The sequence below is a fragment of the Panthera pardus genome, unplaced genomic scaffold (genome assembly GCF_024362965.1).
Source record: "Panthera pardus isolate Hobbes unplaced genomic scaffold, ASM2436296v1 HiC_scaffold_21, whole genome shotgun sequence".
Classification (NCBI taxonomy): domain Eukaryota; kingdom Metazoa; phylum Chordata; class Mammalia; order Carnivora; family Felidae; genus Panthera; species Panthera pardus.
Genome location: NW_026526777.1, coordinates 25548660 through 25562886, shown reverse-complemented (window position 1 = coordinate 25562886; position 14227 = coordinate 25548660). Strand labels below are relative to the sequence as shown.

The 14227-nt window shown below is 55.4% G+C and overlaps 1 protein-coding gene across 6 annotated transcripts; it reads right to left on the bottom strand.

The window, feature by feature from the left end:
- Positions 1–5906: 5906 nt before the first annotated feature.
- On the bottom strand, positions 5907–13540 carry BLACAT1 (BLACAT1 overlapping LEMD1 locus). Of its 6 annotated transcripts, XM_053909007.1 has the most exons (3): positions 13364–13540; positions 12187–12360; positions 5907–9052 (listed from the first exon to the last, which is right to left on the bottom strand). In XM_053909007.1, the coding sequence occupies exon 3, from the start codon at positions 9010–9012 to the stop codon at positions 8911–8913; it is 102 nt and encodes a 33-aa protein (XP_053764982.1). In that variant the 5' UTR covers positions 9013–9052; positions 12187–12360; positions 13364–13540; the 3' UTR covers positions 5907–8910. The 6 variants fall into 6 exon arrangements, 3 of the variants coding, with proteins under 3 accessions (XP_053764982.1, XP_053764983.1, XP_053764984.1); XM_053909008.1 differs by lacking the exon at positions 12187–12360; XM_053909009.1 differs by lacking the exons at positions 12187–12360; positions 13364–13540 and adding an exon at positions 9414–9686.
- Between the last annotated feature and the right edge of the window lie 687 nt (positions 13541–14227).

Here is a 14227-nt window from a genome sequence, read left to right as displayed (position 1 = left end):
CGCCCGCCGCTGTGCGCACGCGCGCTCGGCCCCGCCGCCCCCGCCCGCTTCTAAACCCGCAGCAGACGGAACTCGACTTAAAAATAACTATTTTGACAGTTCAGATGTAAATATGTGAACGACGCGTGGGGCTGTTTTTCCTTCACACTTCCCCTCACCCCCTCGCTCCCTACCCCAGCCCCCCCTACTCGGCTGAGGCTGAGATGATGGGAGAGCGCCGCCTGCAGGACGCGCCCCAAAATGTAGCGGAGGGCGGGGCGGCGGTGGAAAGTGACCGGTCCGAGAGCACTAGGCCCCTTGCGGGGGGGGGGGGGGGGGGGGGGGGGAGGGGGGAGGAAGAAGGGGGGAGGGGGAGGAGATGGAAGAATCAGAAGTTGGAAGATCCCCAGCTCGCTTGGCCACGCCCCACGACACTGCATTTAGGGGCATCCATATCTATTTCTCGTCTGTTACCGGAGCGAGGAGAAGTTATCTAGGATACAAGTGAGCTAATTTAATAATTCCTGACCTCACCATACGCGTCTTCAATTCAGCTTGAATTGTGTTTACTGAATCTCTATCGTGTTTACCGAATCTCTGGCTCTATCCGGTACCGACACTGTGCCGGACGCAGGGGAAGATGTGAGATATGCAAAACTTTTTGCCATTTGTAACTCTTGTTTCAGGTGACCCTTTGGGTTAACTCATATTTAACCCCTGCTTGGTGCCGGGCCCTGAGCTAAGGAAGCGCTTCAGCACATGCTGTCCTATCGATCCTCACAAAAACTTGTGGGATGGGCGTTATTATCTGCATTTGACATATGCCAAACAGAGGTTTGGGGAGATTGAGTTCTCCAGGCTACCACAGCCAGGGAAGAGAATTGAAATCAGAATGCGAGTCTGGTGCTGTTTCCCCCAGAGCCAATTGAGAGGAAGGGAGGCAGAGGTCCACCCATCCTACAAGCAGGGAAACCGAGGTCCAGACAGACAAAGACACGTGTCTGTCTTACCACCAACAAGCACCTTAGCTGGAGCAGAGCCAGGACAAAAACACAGGAGCTTTAGGATTGCCAGCCCAGGTTTTTGCCAGAGGTTTTCTGACTGTCTCCTTGGAAGGAGGGTAGAGGAAAAGGTAGTTGGAAAGAGAAAGGAAGGAGAAGGGAAAAGGAGGGAGGAGGTCTGGAGCATAAGCAGGCATAGGCTGGGCAGAGCCGTGAGATAGGGGCAGTTCCTTGTCAGACCCCCCAGCTACACCTTTCTTTGTTCCCCTTTTCCCCACCAGGTCGTCCCCAGCCTGATGTACCAGTGATGCTGTGGGGCAAATGCCTGATGACTGCCCAGTCCTTGCCTCCCTCCTGGATTACAAACCCTAGGGGATCAAAGCCTAAAGCAAAAGAGAGGAAGCACTGATGAAATTTCAGGTATCGGACTCTTGGGGAGGAGAGACATTTGGGAGCAACAGGGCTTGCCTGCAACAGAAGAGGCTACGTATAGCTTTTGCTTGCAAGGTCATGGCTGGCTCTGGCTGTGCATATGACTACGGGCAGATGTCTGCAGCTGTTGGCAAGGAGAGAAGGGTCCCTGGGATCTGTGCTTTGAACGGTTTTTTCCTCTTCATCTTTCAAGGCTCAGCTGAAATTCGCCTCCTCTGTGAAGCCTTCCCTGATCCCTCCCCACTTTCCAAACAGCTCCGCTCTCTCAGGTCCCTGCAGCCTTAAAGCACTTTGCTACACTCTTCCTAAGGTTTCTTGCATCCCTCAAGCCTTGGCATGTTGCTTTTTATTAAATTGTGAGTTCCTCAAGGAGCAGAGCAATGTCTGATGTCCCTGTTTCTCCTGCGGCTCCTCCCACGGGACTTTGCACTGAGTCAGGACTCGATCTTGATTGAAAGGCTTGAGTTGACAGCAGTACAGGGCACACTCTCTCCACACAAGGAGGTAAGGACCGGTGCTGACAGCAGAAGGGGTAGGGACAGATGTCCCTGCCGACTCCTGAAGGCTGAAAGGTGTGGGGCACTTGCCTGCCCCAGACCATTTCACAAACACTTGCTGAGTGTTTACGTGCTAGGCAGCATGGTAGCCGAACCAGGAGAAGGGGCAGCCACCCCTTTCAGGAGCAGCGAATCCACTGCTCTAAACTATAGATTAGCCTCATCCCGCCCCAAACCACTCCATGCCTATAGGATGCTGGCTTTGGGGGTTAGACCTTCTGATTCTAGCTCTCCGAGCCCCTCTCAGGGCCCCTTATTTCAGTGATAATTTGGAATCTCTGTCCCTCCGATCAAAGTGGAGTCATGATATAAGAATTCTTTTTAGGATTTTATTTTTAAGTAATCTCTACACCCAATGTGGGGCTCAGACTTACAACCCCGAGATCAAGAGTCACATGCTCTGCCAACAAAGCCAGCCAGGCACCCCAAAGAATTATTTCAAAAAATACTCTTATTGATGTATAACTCACATACCATATAATAATTCTTATTCTTAATGTGAAGCCATCTTGCAGCATTTTGCTCTCCTTGTAAGTCTGAAACTTCCCATTTGTTCTGTCAATAGTCCTGAGAAGCCCAACTAAAGGTCTTTATTCTGTCTGTAAAAATAAAAGCATTTTTCAGACTATGTGATCCTACTATAATCCCAAACCACCTTCCCTGTTTCCCTACCCCACCTCCTCTAGCCAGCTTGATCCCACTATTTCTCTGAGATTCCAGGAGGCAGGAGCCCTGGATGCATAGGAAGCTCACAGCTCCAGGGGCTCGGTGGGTCTCCCCAAGCCTCCTTCTAAGCCCTGTCACCTCACTTGACTTCCATGACCCTGACTTCCTCCCAGTCTCCAACCTTCCTTCTCTCCCCGGCAGAGTCGGTAGAAATAAATGTTTAGCTTCTGCTGCCGGAACGTATCACAGTGCGAAATAAACACGGATGCCCCATCTACCCTGACAACATAATTCATTTACTGCAAAGGGATATAATAAAGTCTGTTTATTACAGCAATTAACAGAGCAGCATTTGCCGGCATGCTTTTCAGAGGCAACCAGAAAAGTGCTTACTCCAGGTGCATAGATTCAGGAAACCATGCAACTTGAGCCAAAATGAAACCAATTAGACGCTTAGTAAATGCATCCCAGCCACCCTAGAAAAATTAGCTATCCTGGAGTCAGTTCAGCTGAGGTAGAATCTCTGTACAGGAGTCCAACACAGTATGAGTGCTACTTTGCTGGGTTTAGACCTGGACCAGTCTCCAGGGTCATGGTCTCGAGGATGTGCATGAAATGGTCCCCCCAACCCAACCACCCCAGCTGCTGGGTTCAAATCTCACTGACGATCAGAACATACAGGTGGGGAACATTAGCACCGTTGACTTTCAGGGTACCACTGGGGTGGAAATGGGGACATAGGGAGAGGACCAGAGGCTGGGCCAGGGAAAAGGGACAGAGTATGATCAGCTCTAAGAAATCCTTTCCTCAAACCCCGACTTCAAGAGCATTGTCAAAATTTAAGACCTCAAGCACCTGGAGAGAAACATGGCTGTATGTGGGGGTGGGTAGGAAGGAGAGGAACCCAGGAATCTGCTTTCCAGCCTGGAGGATGTATGCTAACTTGCTTTGGGCACAAAGACTGGACAAAGACACGAAGTCAAATTGCCCTAGTTCTTTGGTGGAGGGGCAGAGGCGAAGGGAAGTACCGGTTTAGATTTCCCAGTGATGGTAAGTGTATCTGATTGTTAATTAATCAAACTTAGCTCTCCAGCCCTTTCAAGGGACCGGGGGTTGGCCTGTACCAACAGGACATTCTTTGGAACCAGGTCTGATTTTCCCAAGAGGAGCAGCAGCCACCACCCCCCGCCACCCCCCCCCCCCCCGACCAATGTCATAGCCGTGTAGGAAAAACTCATCTAGAGCGGCAGCTCTTTCTTTATCCTCTGGAGCAGCCTCTCAGGTAGACCATGGGGAGTTTTGATCTCCCTGAAAATATGAAACAGAGCTCCTAAGCCAGCTCGAAACCCAACGGCTCACAAGTGCAGAGGCAAACCACCGCCAATTCCCCTGGTTGAGGCGTGCATGACCCAGTGGGTTCCCCCTTTCCTCCATTACTCTTTTTTCTTCTCAGGCCTCTGGGAGAAGATGCGGCATTGAAGGATGAGGGCAGAAGCCCGCCTGGCCTCTCTGGAACAGAGAAAGTCAGAGCTTTGAGCATCATGAACAACGGGATAAAAATAGCAGCGTTGCCATGGCAACGGAGGCTGGGAGAGTCCTGAGGATCTGGCTGGGTCCTGCCATCTCCCCTGCAGCCTTCCTCCCGCCTGTCTGATGGAACACAGGAATGACTGAGGGAGGAGGACAGGCTGCCCGAGAAGGGCAGGGAGACAGACCAGTAGCCCACTAGGAAACCCTTGAACTTCAGAGCCTCGAGTTGCTGTCGAGGTGCCCAGCTTTGGGGGCTCCGGGCTTTTGGAATGCCTTCCTCAGGATAACGAGTTCCTCCAGGGATGGGCTGGGTAGTTCCCCCAACCTCACCCTCCTGGCGGATGGTCCTGGCTTCCCTGTGGATAGCCAAGGTTTCTGTTTCTTCTTCGTGATCTGTGGCTCTGATCCTACAGGAATTTACAGAAGGGAACCCAGACTGGACTGGCCACACAGCCCAACACAGTAGGCACTGACCTAGGGGGTATGGCCTGGGGAATAGAGGACTCACTCGGACCAGCCCGCCCCCTGCTCCTAGCTTTTTTAGCCACGTAGGCTTAGGATGCTGTTTGTATTGGGAACAGGGTGATGGTGGTGACAGCTCTCTCATGCTCTTGCTTTTGTGTCAGAGGGATGGAGCGTTTGTTCTTTGAGAACAGATTCTGGTTCTTGGTTTTGATGGTGTTGTCAGCCCCGTCACCTGCTGGGCACAGCAGCCACCTCCAGGGTGGACACCAGGCTTTCTGTATCAGCCTACCGGGAGCCCCCCAAATGCAGCAGCCAGAAGTTTCCTTCTCTGGTGAAAGCCCATCTTCATCGTTGTAAACCAAGTGTTTGCCTCCAAAAGTTCAAGCTCATCTAGGCACATCTGATACAAAGTGCCCTTGTAATGAGTGCCTTCCTATGAGGTGGGGAGGAAATGAGTCTCCTTACCACCTTTTATAGAGTCTGGGAGAGAGGAGGCAAGTTACTGAGGTCAGGAGCCAGCCATGGTGGAGCACTGGGAACCTGCGGGCGGCAGCTGTCCATCCAACGACGGCCAGTCATCAGCCCATCCCACCACGGGCACATCCCAACCCACCGGAGAAATGCACATTCATTCTGCAGGCCGGGCAGATTGCAGCCTGACTTCCCCTTGCAGAAGGCAAGGTAGTGAGGTGGGGTGGCTCGAGCAGCTTGGAGACGGGCTCACCAGCAGCTGGGTAGAGGGGAGCCCATGGGTTACAGAGCCAGGGCCCCGAGCTGGTCCTCTGAGATCCCATCTGCCAGGGGTGGAGTGTGTGTGTGTGTAAGAGAATGTGCACAAAAGCGGCACCTGAGGTGGCCTAGACAGGCCCGGCTGCAGGAAGGAGGAGAGGCAGAACTGCTCGGGGCCCTGGGGGAGGGTTCGAGCGGAAGCTATGTGTGCCTTGGCTGTCCCTGTCACCACCCCCGCCATTGCCTAGACCTGCCATACGGCTTCCACCTGCCCTCCCCACACGGAGCTGCAGACACGGAGCCCGGGAGACTACAACCCCTGTGCCTCCTCAGCCCTGAGCCCCACTGAGGCTCGACTGCCCAGGGCCACAGAGTCCTGGCCTCTGATGGGGGGTACTTAGAGGATGTTGGTGGGAGGAGACTGAGTCCCAGAAATAGGACATGATTAGCCTAAGATCACACTGTCATCAGTGTCTAAGCAGCAGGGCCGGAACCCAGGAGATCTGGTTCCCAGCTCAATGCCCTTTGCATCCACTGTGGTACTTCGTGCATATTTCAGTTAAATTATTGCTCTTTTTATTTGTTTCAAAAATAACAATCTCTGTATATATTTCTGTTGACTCCTGCGACATCCAAAAAGCCCTTCCCTGGGAGTGGAGAAGGAAATGATATTCTACTAAAATAAAATAAAATAAAATAAAATAAAATAAAATAAAAGACTTCAAGAAGCCCTTCGGGGTCCCCAGGGCCCGGCCCCAGACAACATTCGAGTCACAAGAACCTCATGCACCCCTCACGTTTCTTTATCCCCCATTCAACAGCCCGCGGCACAAGAGGGGAAAACTGAGGCCCAGGGAGGCCAGGGCCTCCCGCCCTCCAGCAAGGACTCAGTGCCACACAGCAAGAAGGAGAGGCCCGCCTCCTTCCAGAACCATCGACTCTTGTGCCCCCTTCCTCCGCCCAGGAGTTCCCGTCCCCCTCCTCAAGGTAGAGTCTGGGAGATAACTGTGGGGTGGAGGGAATTAGGAACGGGGAGGGCAAAATGGTCCAACCTGTCCTCTGGGGAGGAGCCTCAGGGCAGGGCAATAAACGGGGTGGCCAGACCTCGATGCCCCAAAAGAAACAGAAGAAAGAGAAGCCTGGACTGTGAGCCAGAGGCCTGGGGCGCACGGTCTGTGGACACGAGGGCTGCTTCTGCATTTTTGGATGAAACCTCTCCCCTGGGCTCACCCAGAGGCAGACGGGCAGGAACAGGTCTCCAGATCGGCTCCAGGCGCTGAGAGGAGCCAAGTCACCATTTCCCTGAGAAGGAGACCGAGGGAGGGACGGTGGGACGAGGGGTGGGTATGGCTCAAAGCTGTTGCCGCCTCCTACTCAGCAAGGCATTTGCCCCCACCTTCACCCTGGATGAAGGAGGGGCCACGGGCTGCTGTCTGCAGGCACGGCTAGCCCTCCACTCAGACCAGTGATGCCCTGACCTTGGGACCTCTCCCATGCTCCCCTAGCAGGGGCTCCAGATATCCGGTATCCCTTTGGAGTCAAAGGAGTTCTCCCCGGGGGAAGAAGCTCTCTGGATGGGCTTACTGCCAGACCCCTGCAGCAGACATCGCTGCCGAGCCCCGAGAGGTACGCAGGGGCAAAACCCTCCTTCGCCACCTCTCCTGACCTTTCCTCCGGGTGAGCCCATGCGGTCAGGACCTAACACCCAACACCTCTGAGGTTCCAGGGATACAATTTCATCCTCCACCGCAAGAGTGGCTTCTCTAAGCCTGCAGCCTCACAGGCCACCGCTAGGGACACACATGCCCTCCAGGCGGGCTCCCCTGCCGCCTGATCAAGGTACCCTTGAAAGCGTTTTCTGCCCGTCTCTGCTTCTTCCAAGGCCTCTACCGTCCAAGAGGCCAAAGAACCGGGGAGCTTTTCCTCTGTCCCTTGTGACCCCACTGGCCTTTATTGCTGTTTCCTTGAGGGAAGGACTTCTGTTTATAGTTCTTTGGATATAAAAGGAACTAACAGATTGTACAGGTCTGGGGCTGGGTGCTAGGGGCAAAGGAGGTGGTTGGAGGATGAGAGGAGAGGGATCGTAAGCGGTGCTCTGGCTTCACAAAGATGACCTGTCTCCCACCAAATCTGCCGGAAGCTCAGGAAATGCCCCTGAGCACGGGGCATGAGCTGGACAGGCAAAGAAAAGCTGCGAGGACAGAATGTGCCTTTGCTTCTCCCAGGTTCCGGATGAACCAGCACAGGTGGTCTTCTGCCCTCCCCGACTGCCCAGAGAGGCACATTCCAAGGAAAAGGGCACACAGCCCCACCTTCCGTCCTGGGATCCTGACCTCCTCTCCCTAGCCCACCTGTTAACTGTCAGAAAGAATATTCTGTCCCCGGAGGCTACCGGGCATCTGACTCTGTTCCTGGGCTGACCTGTTCTGTGCTGAAGGAGAGGGCAGACTTGCTAAAGTTACTGAATCTGCCCAAAGTGTCTCTGCCACTGCCATTGCTGCCCGTGTGACCCTCTAGCACCCGAGAGGTTCGGGCACTGTGACAGAAGGGTAAGTTAGATCACATGGGAGGAGGGAGGAGGGAAGGAAGGAAGAAGGAAAGGGGGTTTTGTCTGCTTCTTACCGGCTGGAAATAGGCTGGGAGAGGGGGCTGAGACTGACCCTGGAAGATCGAGGGGAGTGGAGAGATTAGGGGGGAAAGGCGAGGCAGGTCCTAGAGGGTCCCTCTACCCTGTTTCCCCCAAAGGCACAACATGCAAGCCCTTCCCTCTCTATGGCTTCTGAGAAGAGAAAGTAGAGGCAGGTGGGCAAGGCGAGGAGACAGGAGAATAAAGGGAGGACACGGCACAGTCCAGGAAGGGGGCCCCACAGTCTGGTCCTGGATGACAGTTCCCAAGAAAGGGAGTCGGGGCCTGGGAAACAGGCCCCCACATCCGTGCTGCTGCAAGGAGGTGTGCCAGGGGTCAGAGGGTCTGCGAGGCCAGGCCTGGAGAGAAAGCTGCCTTCTGGAGTGCGGGAGAGGGAGGCGCCCAGGGGACACCGAGCTGGCCTCCTGCCACGAGGATGTTGCCTGCCTCTCCCTGTCCCAACTCTGCCATCCGACTCCCAACCCGGCTGCCCGCCTTGGTCCTGGCTCCACCTGGCCCAGGAGAATGCTGGGAGGGGACAGGAAAGGACCCCTCTCTCAGGGATGCTCCTCCGGAGAGGCTCCTGCCTCAAGTCCCGGGCTCCCAGGAGAGACTGCATCCTGGCTTTGGAGGGGGGATCCTCTTACACCTCCACTCGGCCCGGCCTGCCTGAGGCCTCCCCCGGCGTGGGGGCTGCCGGGAGGTCCAGTTTCCTATCCAGGAGCAGTGCTCCTAGCCGACCAAGGCGGCACATCCCTCAGCCGAAGAGTCACCCTGAGTGGAGGGCTTGGAGCCCTGAGGGCAGGAAAGAAGTTTCACTCCTGGGGCTGCTCCGAGGCTTCTTGGCCAGGAGGGTCCTTCCAGAGGTGGGCGCGCCCTCAGGCCTGGAACCTGCTGGAGGCTGCAGAAGGGGCCCCGGTCCAGCTCACACGGCCGTTTCCCGCTCTCTGTGAACTTCCTCCTTCTTCCTCTTCATCTTGCAGAAGCCGTGGAGGCCACAGAAGCAGGCAAAAGTGAACTGGGGCATGCCCTGGGCCAGGCTGGGGGGGATGCTCACCGGAGAAGATCTGCAGGGAGAGGCAGGGGAGGAAGAGGGGCAGGAGGGAGGCGAGAGAGAGAGAGAGAGAGAGAGAGAGATGCAAGCTGGGGTTAACGTTCCCAGAGCCCTCCGGATCTGGCCAGCCACCACCACTCCCTGAGCCTGCCAGGCCCTGCCAAACCTCTCACACAGGTTGGGGGGGTGGGGGTGGGGGTGGGACAGGCATCAAACAGCCTCTGTGAAAAGTTCAGCATTTCCAGATCTCTGTGGAGCTGATGTCATTCCTCAAATCGGAGCCTGGGTGAGTCCTGGGTGGGGAAGAGGGAGCCCCAGCTACTGCTGCCTTTGTTCCTCTCCTGCCCGCTCTGCCTCACCCCACCACCGCACACCTGTGGTTGGGGAACAGGAAGCAAGCCGGCCCAAAGGAAGCTCCGTGCCACCTGACCCGGGTTAGGGGTGGGGGCTTCCACTTGCTCCTCTAGGTCACACAGTCCAATGATCCAAATGCGGGACTTTGGGGGCACCTGGGTGGCTCAGTCGGTTAAGCGTCCGACTTCAGCTCAGGTCACGATCTCGCGGTCCGTGAGTTCGAGCCCCGCGTCGGGCTCTGGGCTGATGGCTCAGAGCCTGGAGCCTGCTTCTGATTCTGTGTCTCCCTTTCTCTCTGCCCCTCCCCGTTCATGCTCTGTCTCTCTCTGTCTCAGAAATAAATAAAAACGTTAAAAAACAAACAAACAAATAAACAAATGTGGGACTTTGTGGGCCTGCATCCAACAGCCTTGACCTTGACACCTGGAACTGAGTCACGGGGTCCCCCCCTTTCCTCGCAGCCCCCATCTGCTTAATACCCTTCAGGAAACCTATAGAAAACAGAATGGACTTTCTTTGCTCAGAGCAGCACAAATCCCGGTCCTCCTCGTGCAGAGAACAGACAGCGGAGAATTCTTTTAGCCAACAGGCTATTTTATTGAGCAGCTATGCTGGGCAACGGGGTGGGGAGGTAGGTACATAAGGGTAAAGATATAGTTTCTTCCCTGGCAGGAAAGTAAGGCTGAGATAGAGGCTGAGGCTGGGTTCGCCCCGGCTCGGCATGTTATCTCCACTCCCGGCTGACACGGTGCCCGGGCACCCAGCACTGGAGGCGGGCGCCCCTCTGGGAGCGGGGGCAGTCTGACTAGGGCTGGGAGCAGGCTTCAGGAGGTGGGTACCCACCCTGCAGAGTCCTCCAGCTCGCTTCTCTGCCCTTCCTCTGCCCCTAGCCTGCCCTGGAGGGAGCAGATGTATACTCAAGTCGACCGAAGCAGAGCAGCTGGGCACCAAGAGAGCACTTTGCGTGGAGGTCAGGCTCCCATCCTAGGCCTGGTTTGGATCATTTTTCTCTTTAGGAAGAATTTGGGGGGCAGCCCAAATGCTGAGAGGAAGGAGGGAGGTGTGGGGCTATGCCGAAGTCAGGAATCAGGAAGCATGAGGCATGTCCCCGGCCCGGCCCTGCATCGGGTGGTCCCCCTGTATTTGAGGAACCTGGCAAGGCCCAGGCGACGGCTCTCTGGACAGTTCCACAGGTCTGGCCAACATTGCTCCTTTGGACAAACTTCACGTTTTCGCAGGCCGAGCAGAGGGCCCCGGCTGGCAGGCCCTCACCAAGCGCGGTGCCCACAGTGGAGCCGGGTCCTATCAGGATTCTCCCCTCCCTTACCCTCCAAGTGTCCTGGTAATACAGCTAATGACTGTAATTAATAGGTGCAGTGCATTTCCAATGGCCAGCTGGGTGGGCAGGAGGCCCAGCCTGAGTCAGCATGGGTAGGTAGACTGGCCATTTAATCACCCGATTTCCAGCATCCTCCACATACCCACTCTCCTGGAGTATATATAGAGAGCAGAGAGCAATCTCCAGGATATATATAGACAGAGCCGGGACGCAACGACCATATTTCTAGATCTATCTCCTGCAGCTATCTCTGGATCCCTCCCGTGACAAACCTAGAGAGACTGGGATCTAAACTGGGGCTTAGATGGCCTGGGCTCTATTCTTGGCTCTGACGCCGGCATGCTGTGTCACCCTGGCAAGTGGCCGTGCCTCTCTGGGCTTTCACTTCCTCATCTCAGTGTACCAAGGGGTTACCTAAAGGGCCAGAAGGGCACTAGAAATCCTGGTCTGATCAGGAAGACGGGAGGGAGAACAGGTGGGTTTCCTTGTAGTCAGTAATTGTAATGCATCCACTTCCTTTGCTTAGGGGGATGTATGTCAAGGGTACTATCAACACAGCATTTCCTCTACAGGAAAAAATACGTGGGGAGAAGTCAGTAGGCCCAACAAAGCTGATCTGGGGAAGGAATTCGTAGTTAAAACAAGCCAGGCAAGTCGCTTTGACCATGACTCTCCCACCCCAAGTCTGGGTCCAGGCGCAGCTCAGGGTCTCTGGCCCCAAGGTGCATAGATCCTCTTTTCTCCCTACCATACTTCCCCTCCAATGTCTGCTCTTTCCAAAAAAACAGTAAAAGTGGGGGTGCCTGGGTGGTTCAGTTGGTTAAACATCCAACTCTTGACTTCCGCTCAGGTCACGATCTCACGGTTCGTGGGTCCGAGCCCAGAGTCAGGCTCTGCACTGAACAGTGTGGAGCCTGCTGAGGATTCTCTCTCTCCCTCTCGGCCCCTCCCTCGCTTGTGCACATGCATGCGCGTGTTCTCTCTCTCTCTCTCAAAATAAGTAAATACACTTCAAAAAAATCTTTTAGAAAACCCCAGCAAAGTGTACCCCCTGAAGTGACTGTTCCTCCCCAAGGTCCTTTAGGAGAGATGAGAAAATCCTGCCTTTTTTGCTAACTGTAGGGAAGTTTGGGGCTAGAGGTTGGAGGAACCAGGACCTACACATCAGAGTTTCCAGAGGGTTGGATGAAGCCAATATATATATATCTTTGATATATAAAGTGCTCTGATTGTCCTCGGCCTTCCCTACCAGGGCCCGACAAGGTCGTCTTCCCTATAAGGAGTGGGACTCCAAGCCCTGAAAGCAGTCTGGGCTCTGTGCATGATACAGGTCCCTGGGACGGTCCCCAAAGTGGGGAGCTGTGGAGTAGAGAACGCCTTCCCATTCCAGGGTTATCTCTCCTGCTCGGGGTCCCACTCAGCCTTCAGGATCCCTCTGCGATGCTGGCAGGTACCTGGGGAGCTGTCGGGGCTGTGCCTCCACGTCTCTCTCTGCTTTGCCCACACTGCCTTGATCCCTTCACACTTTGCAGAGTGTCTCAGCACCAACAGGAGGGCTTCCTGGAAAAGGTAGGTCCTGATGAACTTCCTCCTGCTCTGTCTACTTGAGGAGAAAGGGTTTTGAGTGTCTGAAATGGGCAGAGTGCAGAGTTTCAATGAAGCAAGTGGACCAGCGCCTGGAGGCAGCCCCTACTTATCTGTGTTCATGATGGAAACTTCCCCTCCCCTCCTGCAGCTTCCCCTCCGGCCTCAGCTTCCGTGCCTCTAGCCCAGGAGAGGCTAAGGGATAGAAAGATGGCCCCCATCAACTCAGCATAGGAAGGAAAGGAAGGTGGACACCGGACAGACCCCCCCGCTAACTCACAGTTGGCTGCATCTGACTGCAAGCTGGTGGCTTGGATGTATTCCCCATCCTCCTCTCTGGCCTTTGTCCCCAGCTCAGATCTGAGATGATCTGGGGTATGGAGGCAAGAAAGAGCCTCTGCTTGGCCAGCTCTGTGGGAGCCGAGCTGAGGTGTGAACCCACAGCTCATCATCCCCAACCACCAGGGGGTTCCCAGCCTTCCTGTTGACCCCTTCCCCTGTCCCTAAACCCTGCTTCTCCTCTCTATACCAGGCACCCTCCCGGGGGGGGGGCCCCCCAGCCCTAGTACGTCCAGCCAAACTGGGGCAGTGGGTCAGAGACGGCTTGAACACGTTGGAGGGACCAAGAGAGAGAGGGTCCCAGAGCAATCTAGACACTAGGGGAGGAGACAGCCACGGCTTCATGCTGGCAGACCAGGAACTCCTAAGTGCCTCGGATTTGGGCAATGTCCTCCACCAAAGTGGACGGCAGTGGGGGCTGGAAGGGTAGGGAGATATTTACAAGTGTTGGGACATGCCTGGAATCCTCTGCCAAACAAAAAAGAAGGGAGAGAGAGGTCTTCCCTCCCACCCCCCTCACCTCACCTCCCAAAGCAGAAGCAGAGTGGCGGCGGCGAAGGCGCCCCCCAGCCTCACTCTGCCCCACCCCCACCCCAGGTAAAGGGCAAAGGAGAAGTGGCCCAGCGCGCCTCCAGAACAATGCTGAACCCCCGCCCCCTCCCCAGCGCCCCTTAGCACCGCGCCTCAGTAATTAAAATATGAATTCACCTTCCCTCCCCGAGCCATTCATCACTGCGAAGGAAAGCAGCTGCGGCTTAGGAGACCGGATTTGGGGGATTAGCTCGGGCGGTGGAGCAGACACACCAGGAGAAAGAATTAAAAAGGAAGGGGGTGAATTGGGTTTTCTCTCCCCACCTCCTCCCTCTCCCTCCTGCTGCCACCGAGCCTCACACCCCACCCCTTCCCCCAAAGCCTGGCCTCTGCAGGTTTCTGGGAACTGTAGTCCCCAAGACGTTGTTGATAAACAGGCAGGCCAGGGGTGGGTGGTGGCACAAACTACAGATCCCAGGACTTCTTCCCGGAGTTGGCAGAGGCGAAGCTGGGCACAGGCCTCCGGTCTGGGAGAAGCCCTCATTCTCCTTGGAGGTTAACTCCTTCTTGGCCTGCTTGAGACTGACTTCCAGCCTCTGGCTGACTGAACTCCTTGGAATCTGGAGCCAAGGTCCTCTCTGCCTTCGAGGGCTTCCGGGCCAGCCCCCCTCATTTCTCGCTTGCCCACCTATGGAGAAAGCGGGGACGCTCCTCCCACCTTTCCGAGACTTCTAGGACAAACAGGCATTCACCGATGCTTCCGGGGGACTCAGGCGCCATGGGAGCTGGAAGGGTCAGAGCACTAACAGTCTTGACGTGTTTTTATGCCCTGGGCCTTCCAGGAGGCCCACCGCTTGGCAGAGGCTGGCCTATCTAAAGAGTCATCGGAAGCATGACTAGGGTCTTCAGCTTAACATTCAGCAGAAGCTGGGAACGCGGCGGTCCAGGCCATCAGTGCTAGAAGGTCTTCCAGAGGCCAATGGTCCGTGCTATCCCCTTCTAATGATAGGACAGAGATTTTTTCTTTCAACAGTCTGCGCT

Bases quoted from the DNA above. Each gene is read 5' to 3' on its own strand.
- BLACAT1 (XM_053909007.1), bottom strand. From the start codon at position 9,012: ATGCCCCAGTTCACTTTTGCCTGCTTCTGTGGCCTCCACGGCTTCTGC.